This window comes from Phragmites australis, chromosome 13, assembly GCF_958298935.1.
Source record: "Phragmites australis chromosome 13, lpPhrAust1.1, whole genome shotgun sequence".
Classification (NCBI taxonomy): Eukaryota; Viridiplantae; Streptophyta; class Magnoliopsida; order Poales; family Poaceae; genus Phragmites; species Phragmites australis.
The window spans coordinates 22892304-22914651 of NC_084933.1; the positions used below are offsets into that span (position 1 = coordinate 22892304).

At 42.8% G+C, this 22348-nt stretch overlaps 1 protein-coding gene across 1 annotated transcript; it reads right to left on the reverse strand.

Moving 5' to 3' along the window:
• Positions 1 to 3273: 3273 nt before the first annotated feature.
• On the reverse strand, positions 3274 to 4420 carry LOC133888646 (putative GEM-like protein 8). The gene is made up of 2 exons (XM_062328961.1): positions 4110 to 4420; positions 3274 to 3994 (listed from the first exon to the last, which is right to left on the reverse strand). The coding sequence occupies exons 1-2, from the start codon at positions 4297 to 4299 to the stop codon at positions 3543 to 3545; spliced, it is 642 nt and encodes a 213-aa protein (XP_062184945.1). The 5' UTR covers positions 4300 to 4420; the 3' UTR covers positions 3274 to 3542.
• Between the last annotated feature and the right edge of the window lie 17928 nt (positions 4421 to 22348).

Below are 22348 nucleotides of genomic sequence, written 5' to 3' on the forward strand. Positions count from 1 at the left end.
GTGTGGGTCCAGAAGTACCACCCTGCAAGGTGTAAAAGCAATTTGAATTGCCGCGCTCTTGGTCATGAGCATGCTTTCTGTCTATTTGTAGTAGTCGTAGAGTTCTGACTTCGGGAATGTAGTGTATGTTGGGTTATGGTTGAGATAGTTACGTTCATAGCTATGACTGTTATAGTTTCAGTTACCTTTATGTTCCTGTTGTTGGTTACAGGGTAGAAAGATATATGTGGTTAAGTCTAGGTGCTCATACATGGGTAGTAAGGTTGCTTACGTATATGAATTTACTTAATCTTGTGACCTACTTCTTGCTAATGGCTCAATTGCATTATCCTTTGAGTCGGATTATTATATGTACCCAGTATGGATTAAGTCTTGCAAGTACATTCATACTCACGTAGCTCTTTTAGGTTTACAGGTGAGGAAAGGTTAGCCGGCTACTTCATATCTGCCGATGCTGGCGGTGGGCAAGAGTAGTGCTATCTACTCGTGTGGCGTGCGTTTGGATGGAAACTAAGGGTATATGACTTTACCTAGCTTTTGGTGTTGATAGGTGTTACTTTTTCGCTGCATAGTTTATCTAATCTTTTGTTGTAAATTATTGTAAATGGTCGAATACTTGAGAACTTGTAATATAATTTAATTACTAGTTCTTTCTTAAGCTTCGTTATGATGCTATATGTTGAAAAGGCATGTGTTTCAATCTTAGGCATAAAACACGTGCCAAGACTATTTGGATGGTATTCTGGTTAATCATTGTAGTTGTGATTAAGTAAATAATTATTCTAATGATTAATTGAAATACTATTTAGACGGTTCCTCACACTAGAGCTCTGTCCAAATAGTTGTTTGTAGAAAGCATAAATGTGCTCCATGATATGTTCTTGAGTGCTTATCTAACCATGTTCAGTTTCCAGGGTGAGAATCATGTTCTTCTTCCTCCTCCCATTGGCCATCAAATAGAAGAATCTAGTATTAGAGTCCCCTTCTCCGACCAAAGTATTTTACCTTCTTTGTTTCCAGTAAATTTCATACATGGCAAGGATATTTTCCAGGGCCTTTTCCATCTGAAATCGTGTGTCCCACTCCTTAGTGTTTAGACTTTCAAATTTTGCTTTTGTATCCATCAGAGAAAGCTCAGCAAGGAGGCCATCCTTAGTTTTCCTCTGTTCTCCCATTTGCTGCCTTTGCCAACCTCTTATAAATTGTCTAATATCACATAGGCTTTCGTACCAATTATCCATAGAAGATCCACTTGCAGATCTACCAGCCTTTTTAGCATCCCATCTGACACAGATAAGTTTCTTAAAATTGTCATGTAGCAACCATTGCTTCTCAAAGGTAAAATATTTCTCCACTTGAAATTCAGCTTCACCAGAATCTAGACAAATAGGGCTATAGTCAGAGCCTACCCTTGTCAAGCTTCATGCAAGACAAAGGGGGATGTGTTCTTCCCAGGCACTGACCATGACAGGATCTGGTCTCTTATTTGTCCAAGTGTACCTAAGCCCTACTCTCTTCACTTCTCTAAACTGGAACTATTCAACAAAACCATTAAAGAGATCAGTTAGGTTCTTATCGATGTTCTCATTGTTTTTATCATGAGCATCTCTAATTAAGTTGAAATCACCCCCAACCACCAGGGGTAGTGACACCTTGTCACAAACATCTTCCAACTCTTGAATAAAGTCTTTGGAGAGGCAATGGTGAGTAGGGCCATATACTGTGATCAAATCCCACCTTAGGTTAGAGATTCTCATCCTAATTGTGACTTTAATACAGAAGTGGTAAATTTCTCAAGTCTCAAGCTCCAACAAGTCTTCCTTAACCCCAACCAATATGCCTCTAGAATGACCCTAGGCAGGGAGCACAACCCAAGTTCTCATTTCCAGCCACCTCCCTGAGTTTACTGGCTGTGAAGTCCTTCTTCACAATTTCTTGAATACCTATGATGTCTACCTTTTCCTAGTAGATATAATGTTTGGTTTGTTTTCTCCTTATTGGATTCTCAAGACCTCTGGCATTCCAAAGTAAGATCTTCATTTTAGTTTCTCGGAGTGGTTACATCTACCTTTCTTAGTCATTAGACCACTCTTTGTGGTCTGAATTTCTTTCAAAACCAAATTCTCAACCTCTTTAACAGAATTATTAATGACCTTCATGGTTAAGTCATGTACCAAACTATGTTCCATTATAGTATCTTTTTCACTTGAGCGAAAGAATGCCTCAGTAGCGGTGGAGACTTTCCTTTACTAGCTTTCTTGGCACCTGCTCTGAATTGCCTGATCTCCGCCTGTGTCGTCGGGAACCCTAACCCTAGAGCGGTGGAGGATTTTGAGACCTAAACCCAGGCGCGCCAGACGGAAGGATTGGGTTTAAATATCTGAGTGAGGATATCCAAACAGTTTGGGTTGTTGGGGCCCGTACCCATTTTGTGGGCCATGGTCCAAAAATTCTGAGCCCAACTAGCCTAGGCTCCCACCGTCTCCATGTCCGTCTCCACCGCCATCTGTGCCGCCATGGACACTGACGGCCAGTTCTCCCCCAGTTCCTACCTCATGCCCGCTTGGTTTGGGATTTTTCGCATGGATTCTTCCAATTTCCGCACTGCATCCTCTAATTCATCAAAATCTTCAGAAATTGGCGAGGCCCGGAACATTTGTTGCTTAATCTCCTTTGCGAGTTCCTTGCGTTCTTCCTCTAACTTCCACTTCGGTTTCGCGGGAGTCGAGGTTGAACCCTTTCTCGACCTCTTGAGGATCTTGTCCTCAATCAGGGTTGGTGAGTGAAGGTGGTGATGAATCGGCATTACCTCCCTAGGCCGCCCTTCCACTCCCTGTGGTTGGGTGATTCTTAGCATGATGGGTTCCCCAGAGGTCGATGCACCCGCCACCCGAGATCCATCACCCAGATCCCTCCCCACGACCAAGCCAATCAAGGTTTCTTCGCCCACACCATGGGTTCGATACAACAAACTGCCCGTCGATTAGGACAGGAACTCTATTAGGGAAAGTCAAGGTTGCGGATCCCACCGAGGGTGGAAGGCCACATCTTCCGCCTCAGGAGAGAGCCTGGAGGAAAGCGCCTTTACGGATTCACCCCTGTGCCCCACCTCAAGCGAGCCGCCCTTGGCCTTCACGGTGGTCGCTAGGTAGGCATCTTAAGTCGCCACAGAATTTGAAATACCCTCTCTCATTTCCGTTCCTATTAGGGGACCATCCTACCGTTTCGGGAAAAAAGAAGAGTGAGATCACAGTTCAGTTCACAATCTAGGAGTTGCACAAACATTTCTATTTTTTCTTTTTCATTCCATGTGTAAACTGCTTATGAGCCACTTTTGCCGTGGCGCCATAGCAGAATTACCCAACATCACAAATTTCTTTACTTAAAATTTCTCCTATCGAGTATATCGGACTTGCTCCAATGCCAAAAACGCCAGGCAATCCACCAAGAAATTTAGCCTACTACGTAATTACGCATGCACAACCTCTTAACCAGACCACGAACACAACGCCCGACCGCACTGACCGACACAATGTTTCAGGTCATTGCGACTGCGCGATCGCCTGCTCCAGTTGCTGCAGCGACACCTGGTAGCTGACGAACCCCATGAACCAGAACTCGAAGCCGTCGTCCGTCACGACCTGCACGTACTTCTGCTCCGGCCGGTGCTTGTTCTCGCTCGGCTTCGCCGTCTTGACCCTCCTCACCGGGATGGCGACCTTGTATGGCACCCGCACCGTGTCGCCCCTGGGAGAGGTCAGCGCCAGCGACCGGTCGCTACGGAAGGCGATCTTCTCCGTCGATATGAAGAGCATGCCGGCGATCGGGCCCGCGGTGGTGGACAGGTAGCACTGCGAGGCCTTCAGGAGCTTCTCGCCCTTTTCGACGGAGAACCAACGTCGGAAAACCTTCTCCACGCCGCCTGCCTGCAGGATTCTTGCGCCCAGCGACAGCTTGCCCTTCACGGTCTCGTACAGTTTTGGCCCAAGAGTCACTGCAAATCATCGAGAAAGCATACGTTCAGTCTCAAATTCAGGAACTAAATCCATGAACAGGAACTATGACCAAGCTGATAGGTGTCATCCAAGATGGATTGGAGAAGAACATACCATGTTCTTTCAGTCCTTGAGCAACCCTGTCTCCGGTCCTGCCGAATTTTCCAGCACGCCCCGCGGTGGTTGGATTCTTCGCATCGTGGTGATAGGCAGCCCCTTCGCTAGGGTAATCCGGCTCCTCAATGCCGAACGCCTTGTTGCTCACTGGGATGCCGATCACATGCTCATGCCCTGCCTTATCCATCTCTTAATTGATGCGAGGAGGAAGTGAAGACTTTTCTTGCTTGCCGAATTCGCGCCTTAGCTTCCGGCCTCTGTCTGAGATGGTTGTTGGTGAGCAGTGGGTGGCTTGTTGATGTAGCGTGGGTTGTCTTTTTATAAGCTTGGAACCTGTCAAGCGATTAATATTTTTCTCCTTCACAACGATCAAAAGTTGGGCGGCTATCCAACTCGCTTTTGAATGGAACAGTAATCATCTCTCAAGAAGGTTCAGGATAAAAAAAAAATTTCCTACGTGTAGTTGGACCCCTACCTACTGCCGTCCCTGCATGTGCAAGGGCCCTCTCTGCAACCTCTGTGCTCATGTGCCATGAGTGGCGTCCCCGCAAGCATGGACCATGGTATATTGTATATTCATCCAACCTGTTACGTGCATGCATGCAGCTCGATCAGGGTCTGAAATATTTATGACATGGTCCGGTTTTTAAAATCGACATGATTCCGAGATGCAAAATATCAGGCCTGCAGAGTGATCATCTGATGCCTCCAAAAGTGCAGGATTACAACTAATGGGCGTTTACTTTCCATCATTCCAGCCAAATTAAAGGTGGAACAGATCAAACTAGGTGTATTGGCGTGCCTACGTCGTGTCCCTTTTTTTTTCACAAAACATAACAAAAGAAGACTAAAAAATTAGGTTCACTAATTTTGGGCATCTCAATATTTATTTATAAATTTATTAATATTTAATATATTCATTTAATTATGGATAAAATAGTATTATTTTTATGCATGCACATAATTCTAATATGTAAACGACAGTAATACAAACCTAACAAAATTTGTTTCATATTTTTTAGTTTTAGATATTTTTCCGTGTATTTTAGATTATTTCAACCGATTTATCATTATAATTATTATACCTTTCGCTATTTTTCTGAATTTTTCAAAATATATATTATATATGTAAGTATACATATATGTATCCATATATATATATATATATATATATATATATATATATATATATATATATATATATATATATATGACCTATATAAACAGTAGCTACATTAGCTTAATCTAGAATCGATTCAATTCTTGAAGTTTTAATATATAGTATTGATGCATTGCGGCATTTGATGACGGGGATGACGTGGAAACAGATGGATCCATTGAGCGGCAGGGGTATGTCCCACTAAGTACGGGGTCATCACGAAGAAGTTTCCCGCGCGTGATGGAAGACACCGTCACAAGTTCGGTCACCACGGTTCCTTTTTCACCTTCGCCGGGCCGCTTTCCTTCGCGCCCACGGCGGCCCTGAGTCAGCGCCGCGTCCGACGCCGCGCCGAGTCATCGGCGAGCGAGAAACCATCCACCGACTGACAAGCTGACAGCGCAGATCGCACCGATCGATCGCGGGTTGATCGTTGGTGGCGATCGAGCCAGCCGCGCTGAAACAGGATCGCCTGGTTGCCTGTCATTTTCTACCATAAATTTGCGAGCTCACCGGGCAAACAGCTCCATGTGCGAGCTGATTCATGCGCACGCGTATGGCTTGAGAGGCTTGCGTCGTCAGGGACGATGCGATCGGGCATGCATGCAAGATCGCTAGGTCGTCTAATGTAGATTGTTTATGCTTCGCTTTTGGGTTGTGCGTGTTAAGATCGGATCAATTCTAGTGGTTGGTGTGTCAGAACAGAAGGTCAAAATGGATAAGTTCAATCCGGATTGCACTGACCATAGCTAAAGACGTGCTGCGGCGAAAAGGTTATGGCAGAACGAGAAGTGCGGGAAATCGGGGTATGTTACTGGACCACTCGTGGAATATTCTGGTTGCGATGCTGAACAGATTTTTTTTTCTTCAAAAATACAGCACGAGCTCTACCAATTTTATCATATAGGGAAAAAGTTGATTCAGCATATGAGAAAAACCAAATTCAAAAATCTTACAACTACACGGTTAATTAAAGGGAAAAAAAGCTAAAACCCCTAACAACACGTGATGGAACAACTAAAACAATACTGTTGCACACCACTCAAAATACAGCTAAAAAAAGATGAATTCCAAAGTAGTTCATTGTTGCTGAGCTTACCGCTCCCGTGGCAAATAGCTCCGACCTCCCGCAAAGAACATCATCCACTGCCTCGATGTCATCACGTATGCGTCACGGCCAACATTGGCACCACAAAGGAGCCATGCCTCATGTCATCATTGTCGAGCTCTGTCAGACTCCATCAACACAGCAACTCCGACTCCACCACACACATTCCTCTTAGTGTGTCAACTGTCCACTGGAAAACAAAGCGAAAATATAAAGAAGCAGCATCCCCGTCGACAACTCGAGTGCCTCTGTCAAGAGGTGGTGTGACGAAAGCCGTCGTCGACATGACCAATGCTACAATCGGAGCAGCGAGCACCTCGGTTCGGAGATGGACCACCAAGACGACGCCTCCAAGAAGGACGTGACATACAAGAACGCCACTGTCGTCCATCCGAAAGCCCGAGCAGGTTTTTCATCCAGAGACTCCTGTAAGGATGAAGAGAGAGAGTCACCACGACAATGCCTCCAGGGAGGAGAATGACGTCCAAAGTTGTCGTCGTTGTCGGCACCAGACCACCAGCCAGGCTAGGCTTTAGCCCGTGACCCCCACGCATCCACAAACCGCCCACACAACCCAGCAATCATCGAGGCAAGCACCCACACAGCTGCAGCCTGACACAACGAGCACACGCCGTTCGTAAGGCCACTACTGGAAACTGGACTCCCTACGAGCCGGAACTGGAGGGAATATAGGACAGATCAACAAAGGGAGGAGCCCAATCGACCGAGAGACCGAGACAGGGCGAACATCGTGAGGTCGAAAGGGCACCCGCCATGAGCAGCACAACCACAACACACCACGCAGATCCCGCAGCCGCAACAAGGAACCCAGCCACAGTCAAGAAGGAAACCACGTGCATCCTGATGACCGTGTGGATCTCGAAGGGTTGCATCCCTCTACGCAATGGTCGGCGATGCAAAGACCGCCAAGGTCGTGCTGTTGCATAACCATACCGCCAGAGGGAAGCCAGAGAACGCCGACCACGGCTCGGCACCATGCCGCCGTAAAGCAACCGAGCAGCACCTGGCCACCGTAGAGCAGCACCAGGGCGCTAGCCCCGTGAAGCCACAGCCAACGGTGACAAGCACAAGAACCTAAAAGTACGCTTCATCCAACAGAAAATGTCCCCCAATAGACAGCACGCCAATGGCACCGGAGCCTCTGCTCTGGTAGGACTCGGGGGAGATCCCGTGGACCAAGTACAGTGTTAGATGATCTGGCGCTTAGGAGGACTTCATGCCGGAGCATTTCAACTCAAAAGCAAAAGTTGATGTATATGCTGGATGGTCCGGCGATGGGCAACAGTACACGTTAGACTAATTTTTTTAGAGAGCATGCAGAACTTGTATGAGGTGAATACTACAAGTCGGATGGCCTGGTGATGAAGGATGTGAACGTCGGAGAACACGCCGAACTATTTTTTACAAAGAGATTGTCTAGTGGAGATGCATACATCGGATGGTCTGGCGATGAGATGATAGGCTTGCCAAACTAATATTTTTAGAGAAGATGCAAAATGGTTGAACTGGGGAGTTGAACATGTCGGATGGTCCGACGCTCAGTAGCATTAAACACCAGAACATTCATTGAGGATTTTGATTTTAGCTAATCTATAATAGTGTTGGAGATGCATGTTTGCTTGTCCTATGTTGTGCAGGTGATGGATGTAACTTGACGACCGACGACGGGATGATCAGAGCTATGCGGGGTGTTTGATGCCGAACGATCGAGGAGGCCGAGCGGAGTTGAGGTTGATCTTAGCTGTGTACATGGAATTCAAGCAAAGTGTGTGAAGGTTGATAAAGACAGCTTATTGATAAAGTCAAGCGAAGGGGATGCCAGTGCAAGTGACAAGACGGCCTGAGGGATCAGGAGCGGGAGAGACTTACCGGCGGTAAAGATCGCAAGACGGAGTACACGCATCAACGTTGGAGCGCTTGCTTAAGGTGTAAGCAAATAGTGGTGAGTCATGCTTTGAGAAGTATGCAAAGCGGTTCCACGGTTTAGTCTTAAAATTTTGGAAGGATGGAGTGCACGTGGTATCATCACGAAGCTTGCGTCGATGCGAATCTAATTCATGAAGAAGACATGTTTGTTCGATGAATGGAGAGAAAATAGATCAAAATACCTCAGTGGTAGGTATGATGCCATTAGGAGAGGGGTATTTTGGGAATAAGAAAAATTAAGGGCTAAGCTACCTTCCTAGGCCTATAAATAGATGGGTAGGGCTGCGAGGGTAGGTTAAGCTAGCCACTTGAGTTTGTATGCTAGGGTTTTAAAGAAAGAAAACGAAGAGAGTTTAGCCTTTGTAATATATGAGAGCTTTTTTGTGAGAAATTACCTTATAATCTGCTGAAAAGAGTGTTACCCTTTGCAAGAAATGAAGTGTTTATTTCTTTCGATGTTTGTGTTTCTGTCTATTGGCTCCCTTACTTTGTTGCGAGTTTTTCTCTTTTTGATTATGATTTTTGTTTTGTTGTTGAGCTAAAATTTTCTTATTTTGAGAAGTTATTCTTCTTGTTGATAGAGGTATAAAATTCACATATAAATATATACAAGTGGATCTTAAATTCTCTTACCTCTAAATCATTAACCTGAAGAATCTCTTCTTTAGGTAATATTTTTGTTGGATCAAAGGTTTCTTACTTCAAGTTGCTATCTTTTATGGCGATGATCCATAAAATGAGTATCAATAGAATATAAGGTTCATGTATATCCATGAGAGCCATGGTCTTCCTTAGAAGTTTCTATAGCAACTTATTTCTCTCTGATTCTTACTTCGCTTTTAGTTTTGAGATGTGTTGGGTGAACAAAATAAGAGAAGATCGTCACTTTCAAAAAAAAAATTGTGAGACGCCTATAAACCCACTCTCTAGTCGTTATTTTCGGTCCTACAGAGGAAGCAGCAGACACTGCGATTTAGCTCCGTTGCCGTCGTCCTTGTAACCACACGTGATTCGAGTGGCCTGCTCAGGCGACGTAAGATCAAAGGGAGGAGGGAGAAGGGTGACGGCGACGAGGTGGGAGAGAGGAGGGAGAAGGGTGGCGACGAGATGGGAGGGACGAGGGAGTTTCTATCGTACTACGGATTATTATCTCTGTACACAGTCGAACAGATAAGGATTCAGATATAGAAAAACGTGAATGCACAAAGTGCCGTAGTGTTAGTTTATTAGTGTCCCAAATGAACACAAAACTGCATCAGATTATACTGTACTCCTTGGGAGATTCGGATCGAGGTATGGACATGCTTTCACTGTTAGTGTGGCTTATCCGATGATAAATATGGCTGCACACGCCACATGCATCATTCAGGTTGTAACTGCTAGTGCTCTGCATATAAAAACGCTGTATAAGATCCACTATCCCTCGATGAGTTGGGCAAATAAAAGCATCTACTACCAGTTGGATATTACCATGCATAAGGAATTGTGGATAGGACATACACGATCCATTCGTGATTTAAACGTCGACAAGCTCTTCTACTGTTCTTTCCCTAATCAGTGAGCTCAGGTAGGCTCTGGAGCAATCAGGCAAACCAGTTTTGAATAGTGGAGTGTCTTTGCTTCACGGGGCGCATGGCAAAAAAGAAAGGGGGCAGTGTAATGGGCTAAAGGTGCTGTGCATTGGTTCGTCAGATTGCAAATTTACAATCAGAAAGCAACGGAACAGAGAGGTAGTATAGATTACGACATGACCGGAATCAAGGATAGGCCTCTACCATGTGGAAGATGAGGATGGGCAAATGCACACATCATTCAAAAGGCTTGCGCGCATTACGGGGCTAAAGCTTTTTGTTAAGTTTATATGCTATGCGTTTCCCAATCAAAAGCTTGATTGCATGGGGCTTATGGCCTAAAACAAACTAAATGGCTTATGCTAATGGTGTAGTTAGCATCGCTGTAATATTTTGTTAGATAATCTTTGATTAAAAATTAGATTAATATCATTTAGTTACAAAATACTTAAAATTAAATAAGAAATAAAAATTATGTTAGTGGAAAAAATATTTATGCTCCAAACTTATATTCTAATCGTATACACATATCAGTTCAATTCATGTTTTGATCAACTATAAAAATCGTACGCCAAATATAAGCATCCTAATCAAAATTAGAATAGATTTATCTTAACTGTTGTCTGTTTGATATGACGATCTTAAGCTATCTTACTAAGAATTTTGAAAAAGAAAATTATTATCTTTTATTATGAATTTTAGCTATTGATTAATTGTATTTTACAGGACTTTTTGTTTAGGTGTTAGATTTTCATAATAAATTTTTTTATAAGACTATATTTGATATGGATCTTTGTTTTTTCTATTCTAACACTAATTTAAATTATTATTTATTTTATTTTATTTGGACTCATTTTTAGATATTTTGTTTCTTAAACCTTACAAAAATTGAAATGCTAATTTTCCATAATTTTTAATTCTAAATTAATTAATTATTAATCGTATTTGATATGGATTCTTCGGTTTTCAAATTTAGCTATTTATTAATTGTATTTGAAATGGGATCTTTGTTATGATAGTTAGATGTTTATAATAATGAGTGATTTAGATTATTTTTTCTAATTAATGTGGTTTGTGATTTTAAGAGCGGGTATGATAACTATTTTTTCTTAAAATAATAGTATAATAGATCAAATTGAAGTAAACAAAGGGCGCGTAGTCGACGCGGCCTTGTGGCTGGTGGTTTAGGTCCCACCTTATTTGGTTTCCCTGTTGCAGTTTGTGTCACAGATAAATCAGCTAACCAACTCTATGATTTGCTCTTGGCTTGTCCAGAGTCTCCAGACTCCAGATGCAGTGCACGCTGTGACAGTTGTGGCCATGTAGGATCTTCTGTTGAGGGTAGATCATCTACGCTTGTGTCTGGCATGCGGTATGTTTGGAAACTGATTCGGTGAGATTAGTAAGTAATGGAAAGCAAAATTAATGGTAGCGACAATAGCTTTTTTTAAGTTGTTGTCGTTATGTAGAAATAGCGAGGTTATTAAGAGAAAAATTAAATTTTTTCAGGTTATTTATTCATGTGCGCAATTGCTCTGTGCATGGACTATATTGCAACGGTAGGAACATCAACATATGATGGTATCAATATGTACTTTTATTGAGTGGACGGTTAAGGAGATTTTTATCTAATTTTGATGGCAATCTAGATTTCGGATTGATGCTCGGTCATAGACACTAGTCGGATCATTTGTGTTCTTTTTTTTTTGTTTTTTCTCTTTTTTTTTTTGGCAGTGTGCATATGTGATATGTGAAAGTTGAAAATGAACTCTTAGGTGTGAATCATCTTGATGTAACGATAAAGTAATAAAACTTCTTTTATCAAAAAAAAATATAGTATGTGATATTGTTTTATGTGGCTTGCAATATGATGGCAATAGAACTTTCTCGTATGCACTTTCCAAATCGAAAGATTCTGACATGTAGAGGTGAAAACGGGTTAGATTTTTTTCGCCCAGTCAATTATCTAAATCATTATAAATGCTAATAGAATATAAAAAAATCTAAGATGGGATCTTGAATAGTTGTATCCATATAGGATTTAGATATAATGAGCCAGTATCCGTTGCATATCGAATATCCAATATTAAAAGCGGATATATCCGATGACTATCTGACAACTATCTCAGCTTGTTTTCTAGAATTTATAACTTTTTCTTATGTAGTTTGATGGAGATAATTTTTATATAAAAATTGTAGCTTCTGATGAGATCTACAAGTATCTAGTTGATAATTTTTTATTTAAAGTAATTAATATGTCCAAATAATTAATCAAAACTTTAACCAATATATTGGGCACTCGTAACTTCTTCAGTTTCGCTCTATCATAACTCCTTTCATTGAAGTATATAACTGATTTCTTTTTATCTCTAATGTAGTTGAGTTTTGAATATGTGAAATAGTTGAACAATTATAACATATGTGATATATATAGTTATTGCGTTTACTTAATATCCGGATAAATATTCGTAATCGATATTATATACATCCAACTCATCACATATTGTCACATATTCAATCTATATCGGTCTGTATTGTGACTGAGACTATTGCATTCGTATCTTTTTCTCACACCATCCGTGTTTGTTTCAATTCTAACAAAAAATATGAGATATGAGATATGATACAGAATCAGCAATATCCGTTCGTATTTGATCATATTATACTCCTACTGATATGTGTGCCCATAACGAATCTCATACGTCTGGTTGCTTTGGTGCACTGGTCAAGAGCAAATTTTGAGTTTCTGCTGAAAGCATGAGCCAACAACTTCTTGTCGACAATTCTTGTTTTTCTTTTGAAGTTCAAATCTGCAGTGTCGTCATTACTTGAGGTCTATTGCAAAGCTCGTACTTAGAGTACAGTAACACAAATTTCAAGATGCAAGTATTTCCCTTTCCTTTTATCAATTTTCTTCTTAGATAGTATGGGCGAGGATAATAAAGACCCAGCATGAGTGCATGACAGCAAAACTCCAACTAAAAATATCCTTCCTTAGCTATCTACAACAGTAGAGGTTTTCAGTGCCATAGGAAAAGAGCAAAATACTATTGCGCTGGAATTTTACCTCCAACAACTACGGTATCAAAATAGTGTTACGGAGTGAGAATATACTACTTCAAATTTATTGGTACCCATAGCATACATATCACTATTCACATAGTATACACGTGAGCCTAAGAAAAGAGATTAGAGTAGAGTAATAGAATGTGAGAAATAGAGTAGCTGTTAGAGATAAAAAAAAAATAGATAATGTTATAATAGTGTTAGAGATATTATAATAATATTATAAAAAATAAAATTTTAAAATATCCGTTAAAGCTGACCTTACACTCTGGAGTACAAAGAAACGAGTACTGGACCACACAAAAACAAAATTAAGACCAATTGGTCCGCCGAGCTGTTCATAGATGTTCTAAAATCCATAAAGACCATCCGTGCACGGACTAGAATGACGATATATGCGTAATGCGTACGCGTATAAAATACACTAGTGTAATAGAGCTGAATAATCTTTATTATATATCTAAGTTGATTAAATAATCACTGTATAAAGATTTTTCTCATTCCTTCTTTTAAAAATAATTTAATCTCATATTAATTATCTTCTATATTTATTTAAAAAATATATTTAATTTGATATTAATTGTCTTCCATATCTATATGTTTAATATTTATTTTTATATATTCTAAAAATACATTCAATCCCTTATTATTTATCTTTTATACTATACATCTAATATTTAACTTCCATATATTATTATATAATAAATTGATTTTACGTGTGTTAAAAACATATACAATTGCTAGTGGGGATCAGAAAGCTCCCAACTAAGTCGTATTTCCCTTAGTTTGTTGGATTGATTAGATTCATGCTATTATAAATATCATAATATTAAAATATCTCATTACAAATTCGATATTTGTAAAAATACCATTACAAATCTGTCAAGAGTTAATCTTTGATAATGATTCTGGGATATATCGGTCGAGGGACACGTGAACAATACTTGCGGAACGTGTATACTATAAACTCAAGAATACTAGGGTTATCCAAGTTTATTCCTCTAAAAGTGTAATAGCCTTACGTCACGTGTATTTGGTTATTAGTGTTTCAAAACTGTTTTTTCCTCCCCTTGCAAACCGAGTGTTCTTATCTTTATATACCAAAGAGAGAACTTATAAGTGGACCTTTTTTACCCTAAAGATATTGTTGAGTCCATCCCATCCGTCGGATACCTCTGTACTCACCTCACCCTGGTCAGCCGATCTGTCCTGTCCTATCAGTGGTCTCGCACGCGCGCCTATGGAGCAGCCTGCTATGCTTGCGAGTCTGTCATATAGCATTTAATGCTACGTGATAGGACATGATACCTCTGGTCACAAACTGTCCGATAGGGAGGAGTGCCTAGAGAAGGAAAGACACTTTAGTGGAAAGCACTTAATGAGAATAGACTGATTTGGTGAGTACTTGCCCCGCGACCAGCAAAAGTTGGTAGTGGAATTTCCTTTTATGTTAAGGATCCTGGTCGTGAAGGCACAAACTAGTCGCGTGAGCACAGACCGGTCGCGCGATAGGACCCTGATCCGTGAAATAATCTTTTGCCACCTAGAATCGCCATCGGACAATAGAACAGGGAACATCCTAGTCTATACACTGACAAAACCTTATAAAATTATATCCATGTCATTACCGAATCAGACACATCTCGTAAAGGAATATATCCGATTTCTAGAGATTTGTAATTGTATGAATTCAAATTTTAGGATCCATAATGACATGAATCTAATTTTCAGAAGATTTGTAATGGTACAGATCTAATTTTAAAATATTTATAATAACATAATTAAATATAAAATTTGTAATAATATATTTAAAAACCACAATATTTATAATATGAATCTAATTTGTTTCGGCCGGGGGTCATGGGCCTCGGGGTGCACTGGCATGGCGACACTTATGACGTCCTCCGGCTTTGCTTCACGAAGCTGGGAGTAGGAGGAAGAACAAAAGCTGGATCGCCTGTAGTGTGGAAATCTTCGCTCCATTAGCAGGAATCTGCCGAGTTCGTTCCAGGGTCGGCTAACAAAGTCATGTAGTCCTACTATCGCGCAGAATTTGGATGGATGTTTCGTCACTTCGGTTTTGCTTTTGTGATGGTTCTTCCCTGGGGAAGAAATCGTGAAACTGCAGGCGACTCATGAAGTCAGTGTTTACGTTGAAGCAGAGTGACTGGCAGTTTCATATTCCTCTTCATTTTTTTTTTTCACCTGACGTGATAGAGAAATAGGCTTGGAAGTAGGAATACATGGCCAGGAGTTTCTCATGGAGGGTTGGGCCGCTGGAGGTAGGGGGATCCGAGTGAGACAAAGATTTGAAGTCGGGAAACATCACATGGCCCATAACGTCAATCGATAGACGATCCCTTCTCCTTGGGCCTAAAGTTACAGTAGGAAGGTTGGGCGAGGAAAATGGAAAGATAACCATCAGATATGGAGTAGGATGGGCCAGCGCTCTTACTCGTGGCAACATTCTATGGGCACAGGCCCGCATGCCGCAGCCCATTAGGGCGTGTTCGGTGTTGTCCGTATCATGGACATCCTGGGTCTTCCCGTGTGTATAGTTGTTTGACTGTTTATATGTATTGTTTGTTCCTGTATTGTAGACATAATTATATGGTTGATGTCTAGCCGATGGATACAGCTAAATTGAGCTTCTCTACAGACCTTAATCCGGTAGATATACAGTATCTGCTACGATGCTACAACGAGCTTACTCGTTAGTCTCAGTTACATGGTAATTTTATTCACTCATGCAAGCAACAAAACACTTTCATATGATCTTTACATCCACCCATACAGATAACTAAATACTTTTTTTTAAAGAGTCATTATATCCGCTCAGTCTATTTATACTCTTCCAAGATATATACTACAACTCTAATAAACTCACACGGATAACCAAACACACTCTTAGAGAAGCAGGATGGACACAAGATCCGTTACATATGATACACGATCATTTATTTAACTGGTATAGTAGTTCATGCTAATAGTGTGGCTAATCTCATTGCAATATTTGCACGATGATATTTGATTAAAAATAGTCTCTTTAGTTTTTTAAAGTGTCATCTAGTTACAAAGCGTATAAATTTAAGAGATAAAAATTATGCTAGCAAAAGAGAGAATTATTTATACTCTAAATTTGTAACCGAATCGTATATATGTATTGATTTGATTAGTATATGTTCTGATCAATTGTTAAAATCATGTCGAGTATAGGTAGCCTAACAAAAATCAAAATAAGTTTGCTTTTGCTTGCGTGTTGTGTCTTCCTACTTGATGCGGCGTTCGAGCTATCGGTGGGGTTACGCCAGTTCCGGTGGATCATGCCGGCGAACCTGGAGCACATGCCTGGCCGTTGGCCGAGAGGTTCCAGTCCCACATTTGGATGGTGTTGGGTGAGCTCGATGACCAGGCGAAGGGTGGAGCCGTGCCGAAGATAAGGGTCACCAGTAGAGATGACAATCGGGTGCAGCGAGTATGGATAGGGCCAACTCAAACTCATCAAATTTATCGTGCTCGCGTGTATACCCATGAGCACTAACGGCGAACAGGCGAGACCAAACCCATCGGGCACAGGAATACCTGCAGGTAGCGGCCGCAGATTTGAGATTTAAGAGCGATATAACTACCTAAAAGAGGCCAACGACGGTGTCCGAGCAACACGTGGCGAAGTCACCAGTGTTCCACTCGCTCCTGTTCCGCCAGCACCTTCACCAGTCATGCCCCCATGCTGTTGTTAGCTACGCGTCCAAGGGTACTGCCACCAGCTACGCCTCCACTACCCATGCCTACCTCACCACCAGCCCCATCGTGCACGCATGCCATGAGCTAGGGTTGGGGGCGGGCAAGATGGCTCAGGCACGCCGATGAGGCAGGGGAACCCGGGGGGCCACACATGCGCTTGGTGGGCGGCTGTGGCACTGACATCGGCGCCTCCTTGTCGGGGCAATAGTCATCTTCGGCGGGGAAGTTCGGCGCTACTGATGGGGGCTAGGGCAGGAGTTTGTCGCGGGCCTCCGCCTCGATGCGGGAGAAGTGGGGAGAGGAGATCGGGAGGGGGCTGGGGGTGGTGCGGCGGGGAGAAGGGATTGGGAGGGGGTGGTGGGTAGGGGCTTCGAGGAAAAGGGATCAAGAGGGGAGCTAGGGGTGGTGGGGAGAAGGGCGTGTGTGTGTGACGACTAGACTGAGAATGGATAAGACGAGGAAAAGATATTAGAGTTTGGAGGATTAAAGATTAGAGTTTGGATTCTGAGAATGCATTTAGTATTTATATTGGTATATGAGTTTTATAGGTATAAGTATACCTTATTTGTATTTAAGATGGGTAGTATTTTCTATCCATAAAAGTACCTGTAGATACTAAATGCTAATTATATCTTACTATATTCATATATTTACCGATTGGTAAATAAATAATCAGAATAAATAGACATCTCTAATCACCAGAGCGCTGGCGAGGAGACGTCGGCCAGGGTCATGAAGAGGGAGCCGTGGTGCCGGTGCAAAGAAGCGTGTCGCTTGCAGGTGGGAAGACCAAGGGCATCTGCTAGGCCGGCCGGCCGTGAGATCGATGCGATCAACAACATCGACCTCTCAACTGTACTAAGTACGGACTGAATAAATCTTCGGAACAGGAAATAAAAAAAGATTAGATAAGATTCATGGTGTCCTGGCTTTGCACCGTTGAACTTTATCCAAGTTTACACACGCTTCTGATCCGATCGAGACATCGAGTGGCCACTCGGCACGGCTACCAGCCGAGGCACATTCATGTTCAGGACAGTGGCAGGCCGAGCATGTTCTGCGAGTAACTGCAAGCTCCCAGCGTCGTGTTGCTTTTGCCGGACGCAACCAGCGTAACAGCCCAGTGTTTCCCAAAACCTGAGCCACACGGGAAACACGCGGTTAGGTCTGACGCCCGGCCGAGCCAGCAGCTCGGTCAGGCTGCGCGGCACTGTCGTACTTCTCCATCTTCGCAGGCTGAATGGGCTCGCCCGGGAAGACGAAGGGTGCCCGTGAGTGCAGCCGTATACCTCCTCCATAAGGGCTCCCACTTCTCAGGTACTCCATGGCCGACTATTCTTGCTCGTGCGCTATTTCCGTGTTTGGGCCTCACAAGGCGCTGCTGCAGGACAGCACGGTCGGGAACGGAGGGTGTGTTAGGCTTCTAAGGTGAGGTTGAATAGGATAGCATCATTTATGTTTTTCTAGATTAGATTATCTATTTATCTGTTTGGTTGGGATGGATGGAATGAGTTAGTTTTTTTTATAGAATTAAAGTGGATAAAATAAGTTAGTTTTCTGTTTGGTTGAATAAATTTGATAAGCTGAGTTGATTATGATGATCTGACTCTTTAATTGTGAAGCATTAGACAAATTTGTGCATGTTTAAATTTGTTTGAATTCAGAGAATATTACATGAAATAATAAAAATACATATAAATAGAGTATTATAAAGTGACTCATTTTTTCACCAAATAACATAGGGTTAAATATATTTTATATAAATTAGTACATTACATGAGAAGAATATTAGTAAATTTTTTCAAAAATTTTAAAATTTATTTAATACATGAAAATTGGTAGAATTTATAAAAGTAGGCTTCTTTGGAGAATTTTAATTAAATGTTTGCTCGGGCTTTTTCGATCAAACCAATTAAAACAAGTTGATAATGAGCTCTATTTTGCTCATAAAAATGTATAGAATTTTTGTATCACTCTTTATTGATATATAAAATATGAGGGTACCTATTCTAAGGACCCATACCAGGTAATACCAGTTGGCAGAAGATTTTTTTGAGACTAGGGTCCCACCGCGTGACCAGTCCGCTCATTCACGATCAAAATCCTTACCACATAAGGAGATCCCGCAACCAGCCTTCGCTGGTCACAGAACAGATATCCACCACATCAGTCCATTCTTATTAAATGCTTTTCACTCAAATATTTTTCCTTCCCTATGTAATCCTCCCCAGGAGACATATCGTGGCCGGCTCAGAGGTGCCCATGCCCTGTCCTGTAGTATTAAACGCTAAGGGATGGGTGCGCAAGCATGTCAGGCTGTTTCACAGGCGTGCGTGCAAGACCAATGATGGGACGGGGCAAACTAGCTGATCGGGGTGAGGTAAGCATGGAGGTGTGCAACAGACGGGATGAGCTCGGTAGCTTCATCATCGCAAAAGGGGCACGTGCATCGTCTATTGTAATAGCCTAAGGGTGGAAGGTTTTTAAGTGGATGGGTCGACTACTTGTCGGTCTATTTGTAAGTTCTTCCTCTCTTGATATGAAGAGGAGAATGGGTCTAGCACGGAGGGAGGATCTAGAACTAGTTCACAAATACTAATAACAAAATACATATGATATAGGGTTATTATCCTTCAGGAGGCTTGAACCGGGAAAACCCTTGTGTTTTTGAGTTCGTCACAAACACATGCACACCACAGACGTTGTTCACGCGTCCATTGACCCGTACACCCTAGAACCATTGTCAGAGACTAACCCTCGACAGTTGGTGCGCTAGGTAGAGGGCACGTTTCTACGTTTCGATAAGTATTGGATATTAGATTGGACTACCCACGATCGAATCCATGGCAACCACTGAGTCCTATTTCGAGGACTCCGATAACCGTGAGGTGTTCGTCATAGGATACGACCCAGATGAGCTCGATGTGCTCTAGGTATGAGACATCGAATCGGAGTCCAAAGGCTCTGAGGCTAAACGGGAAGTTTGTGTGACAGTTCATGCAATGGGGGCAACAGAGGCTACCGTGTTATGGGTGCTGGCGATGATCCCCAGGACACGCGCCCAAAAGGGAACCAGACCGACGTTGCATACGGGAACGCTCTGGCACAGCCCCAACCACCATAGCATTGCCTGGAGGAGCTACCACAGAGGACACGTCCTTGGTGGCACTGTCACCAAGGCTGTCACGCCACACAAATGCCGAGGGATCCCCCCCCCCACCCCTCACAATATGTCGTCGCTTCGTGCTCGGTAGCTCAACTATGAGACCATGACGCATGCACAAAATCTGCCAATCGTGTAAATACTTCTTAGCCACCCACCGGTAGTAGTACGTGACCTCAAGCAGAGTCATCAACCACGCAAAATCCCCAAACAGGTAAGAGGGTACCTTAAAACTAATAGGGTGTAGGGCCTTTTGGGCATGGTCATGTCGAGGACAGGAAAAAGATCTTTCGCTCTTTAAGTTTCTAATAGAAAGAACAACCACTTCCGGTGGATATCAGGAACGGAGGCAGCCTTCCAGGATCTTAACAAGTAACCCCTTTTCTCCTCCTCTACTGACCACTCATCGACCAGACGAGGAGTCGTTGCTCTATTTTGCAGCTACCCCTATAGGTCGCGAGAGCGGTGCTGGTCGTCGAGCGGTGACAGTTTTGTGACCAGAGACAAAAAAGCGCAAGACCGCACATGTCGATAAGCTGTGCACATTGAATGGACTAGCGGTTGTAGAAATCTCAACCCCACAAGCAAGCGACACCTTCAGGTACACTTTTCCATAATATTTTCATATCACCAAACAGTGTTACGGAGTATGAGGGTCTCTTATCTAGAATACGAGCAACATCCTTACGTGGGGTAAAATGCCCACTTACGATGAGGGACTCGCTACTAGCTATAAGCCGGGTACGGAGGGTTTCCTATGCTTAGACCAGATGACGGCGACATATCTCTCCAAAGTGAGAAAGCTAGAGCGATGCTCCTTTGGTTTTGAAGTATAGCACATCCCTCGCAAGGACAACTTCTTAGCCAATGAGCTTGCCCATCTAGCCTCTTCTTACGCACTTGTCCCGGTCGGAGTCTTTGAGAAAAGATTCACACGACCATCCACCGTGAAAGGGATGCTCCGCTTAGAAACAGAACACCAGAGGCAATGCCTTTGGAGGAAATGCCTCCTTCGGTGCCATTGATCTCGGGTGGCCATCATGTGGTTGCCCTGCTTTATTCGGGTATGACATGTATGGATCAAATCTTAGACTACCTTTAGAATCAAGCAACCCTTGACGATGATGGGTCAGTAGAAAAGGTCATGTGGTAGGACCACAAATACTTTTGAGTACAGGGACGTCTCTACCACCAAAGGAGCAACAACCTTTTACTGAAATACATCACCCGGAAAGGGGAGCATAGCATTCCACGACATCCTCGAAGGTATATATATGGTGGCCACGCTTTATATCGCACTCTGGTTGGGAAAGCATTTCAGTAAGAATTCTATTGGCCTACGACCCTCCAGGATGCTTACAAGTCGGTGAAACGGTTCAAGTCATGACACAACCATGGCCGACATACCAAACTACTAGTCCAAACATAGCAAAATGTACCACTCTCTTATCCTTTCACTGACTGGGGGCTCGTTATCATGTGACCATTTTCTAAAAGTCTCGAGCGGTCTTGAATTCCTGTTCGTGGCAATCGGCAAATCCGCTAAGGTGATTGAGGCCAAGCCTGTTAGGAAATTCGCCACCACATCAGTGATTAAGTTCACACAAGCAGTGGTAGTACGATTTGGTCATCCAAACTGCATAATTACAAACAAATGGGACTCAATTCGCCAATCAGAGGACACACATCTCCTTGTATGACCAACTACTCGCGAGACGACCAAGAGGCGCGGCGTGAGGACAATACAAACATGAGCGAAGAGTTTGATGAATGTGCTCAAAATTCGGACAGCCCGGTACCAGCAGAGCCTCAGGCGCTACCGTGACCATAGGGTGCCGAAGCTGGCACTGGTCGTAGGTGACCTTGACCTTGGACGAGTCTCAGAATAGGGCAGGTCGCGACAGGCTCCTCCCCAAGAGAGAGGGGTTCTACAAAGTGATTTGCCTTTCATGACCCAGCACGCTCGACTTGGCCAGAGGTCAACCACAAATTACAAAAACTTGTGAAACACAAGTTCTATGTGTAAGGCTACTCAAAGATGAGCATGTTTTTCTATTTTGCAGGATCTTTCGGACGACCGTGGAACATGGCTTGTAAGTTTTTTAAAAAAATTCAAAAAACAAACTCTATTTTGCAGGATAACTTGGGTATGTATGGTCTCACCAAATAGTAAGTTTTCATGATTCTTAGGCTTGACCACCTGGTCGGCAGTTTTTTGGCCGACCAGACTATCAGAGGCTAGAACTTTTAGGATCTGTTTTTTTTTTTGGCAACGTACAAGTTTGTTCTACCTGATCGACCATATTGTTGGGGTAGGAGTCAAAATTGTTGCTCACACATTGTCGAAGTTATGGGTGTCCGAGGGATGATGATCACGAGGCAACAAGTCATAGATCGACTCAAGCGTTGGTCGCCCCCGAAGGGCTCATCATGCTAAGGGCCATCCTAAGCATCAGAAACCTATTTTAGCGAGCACCT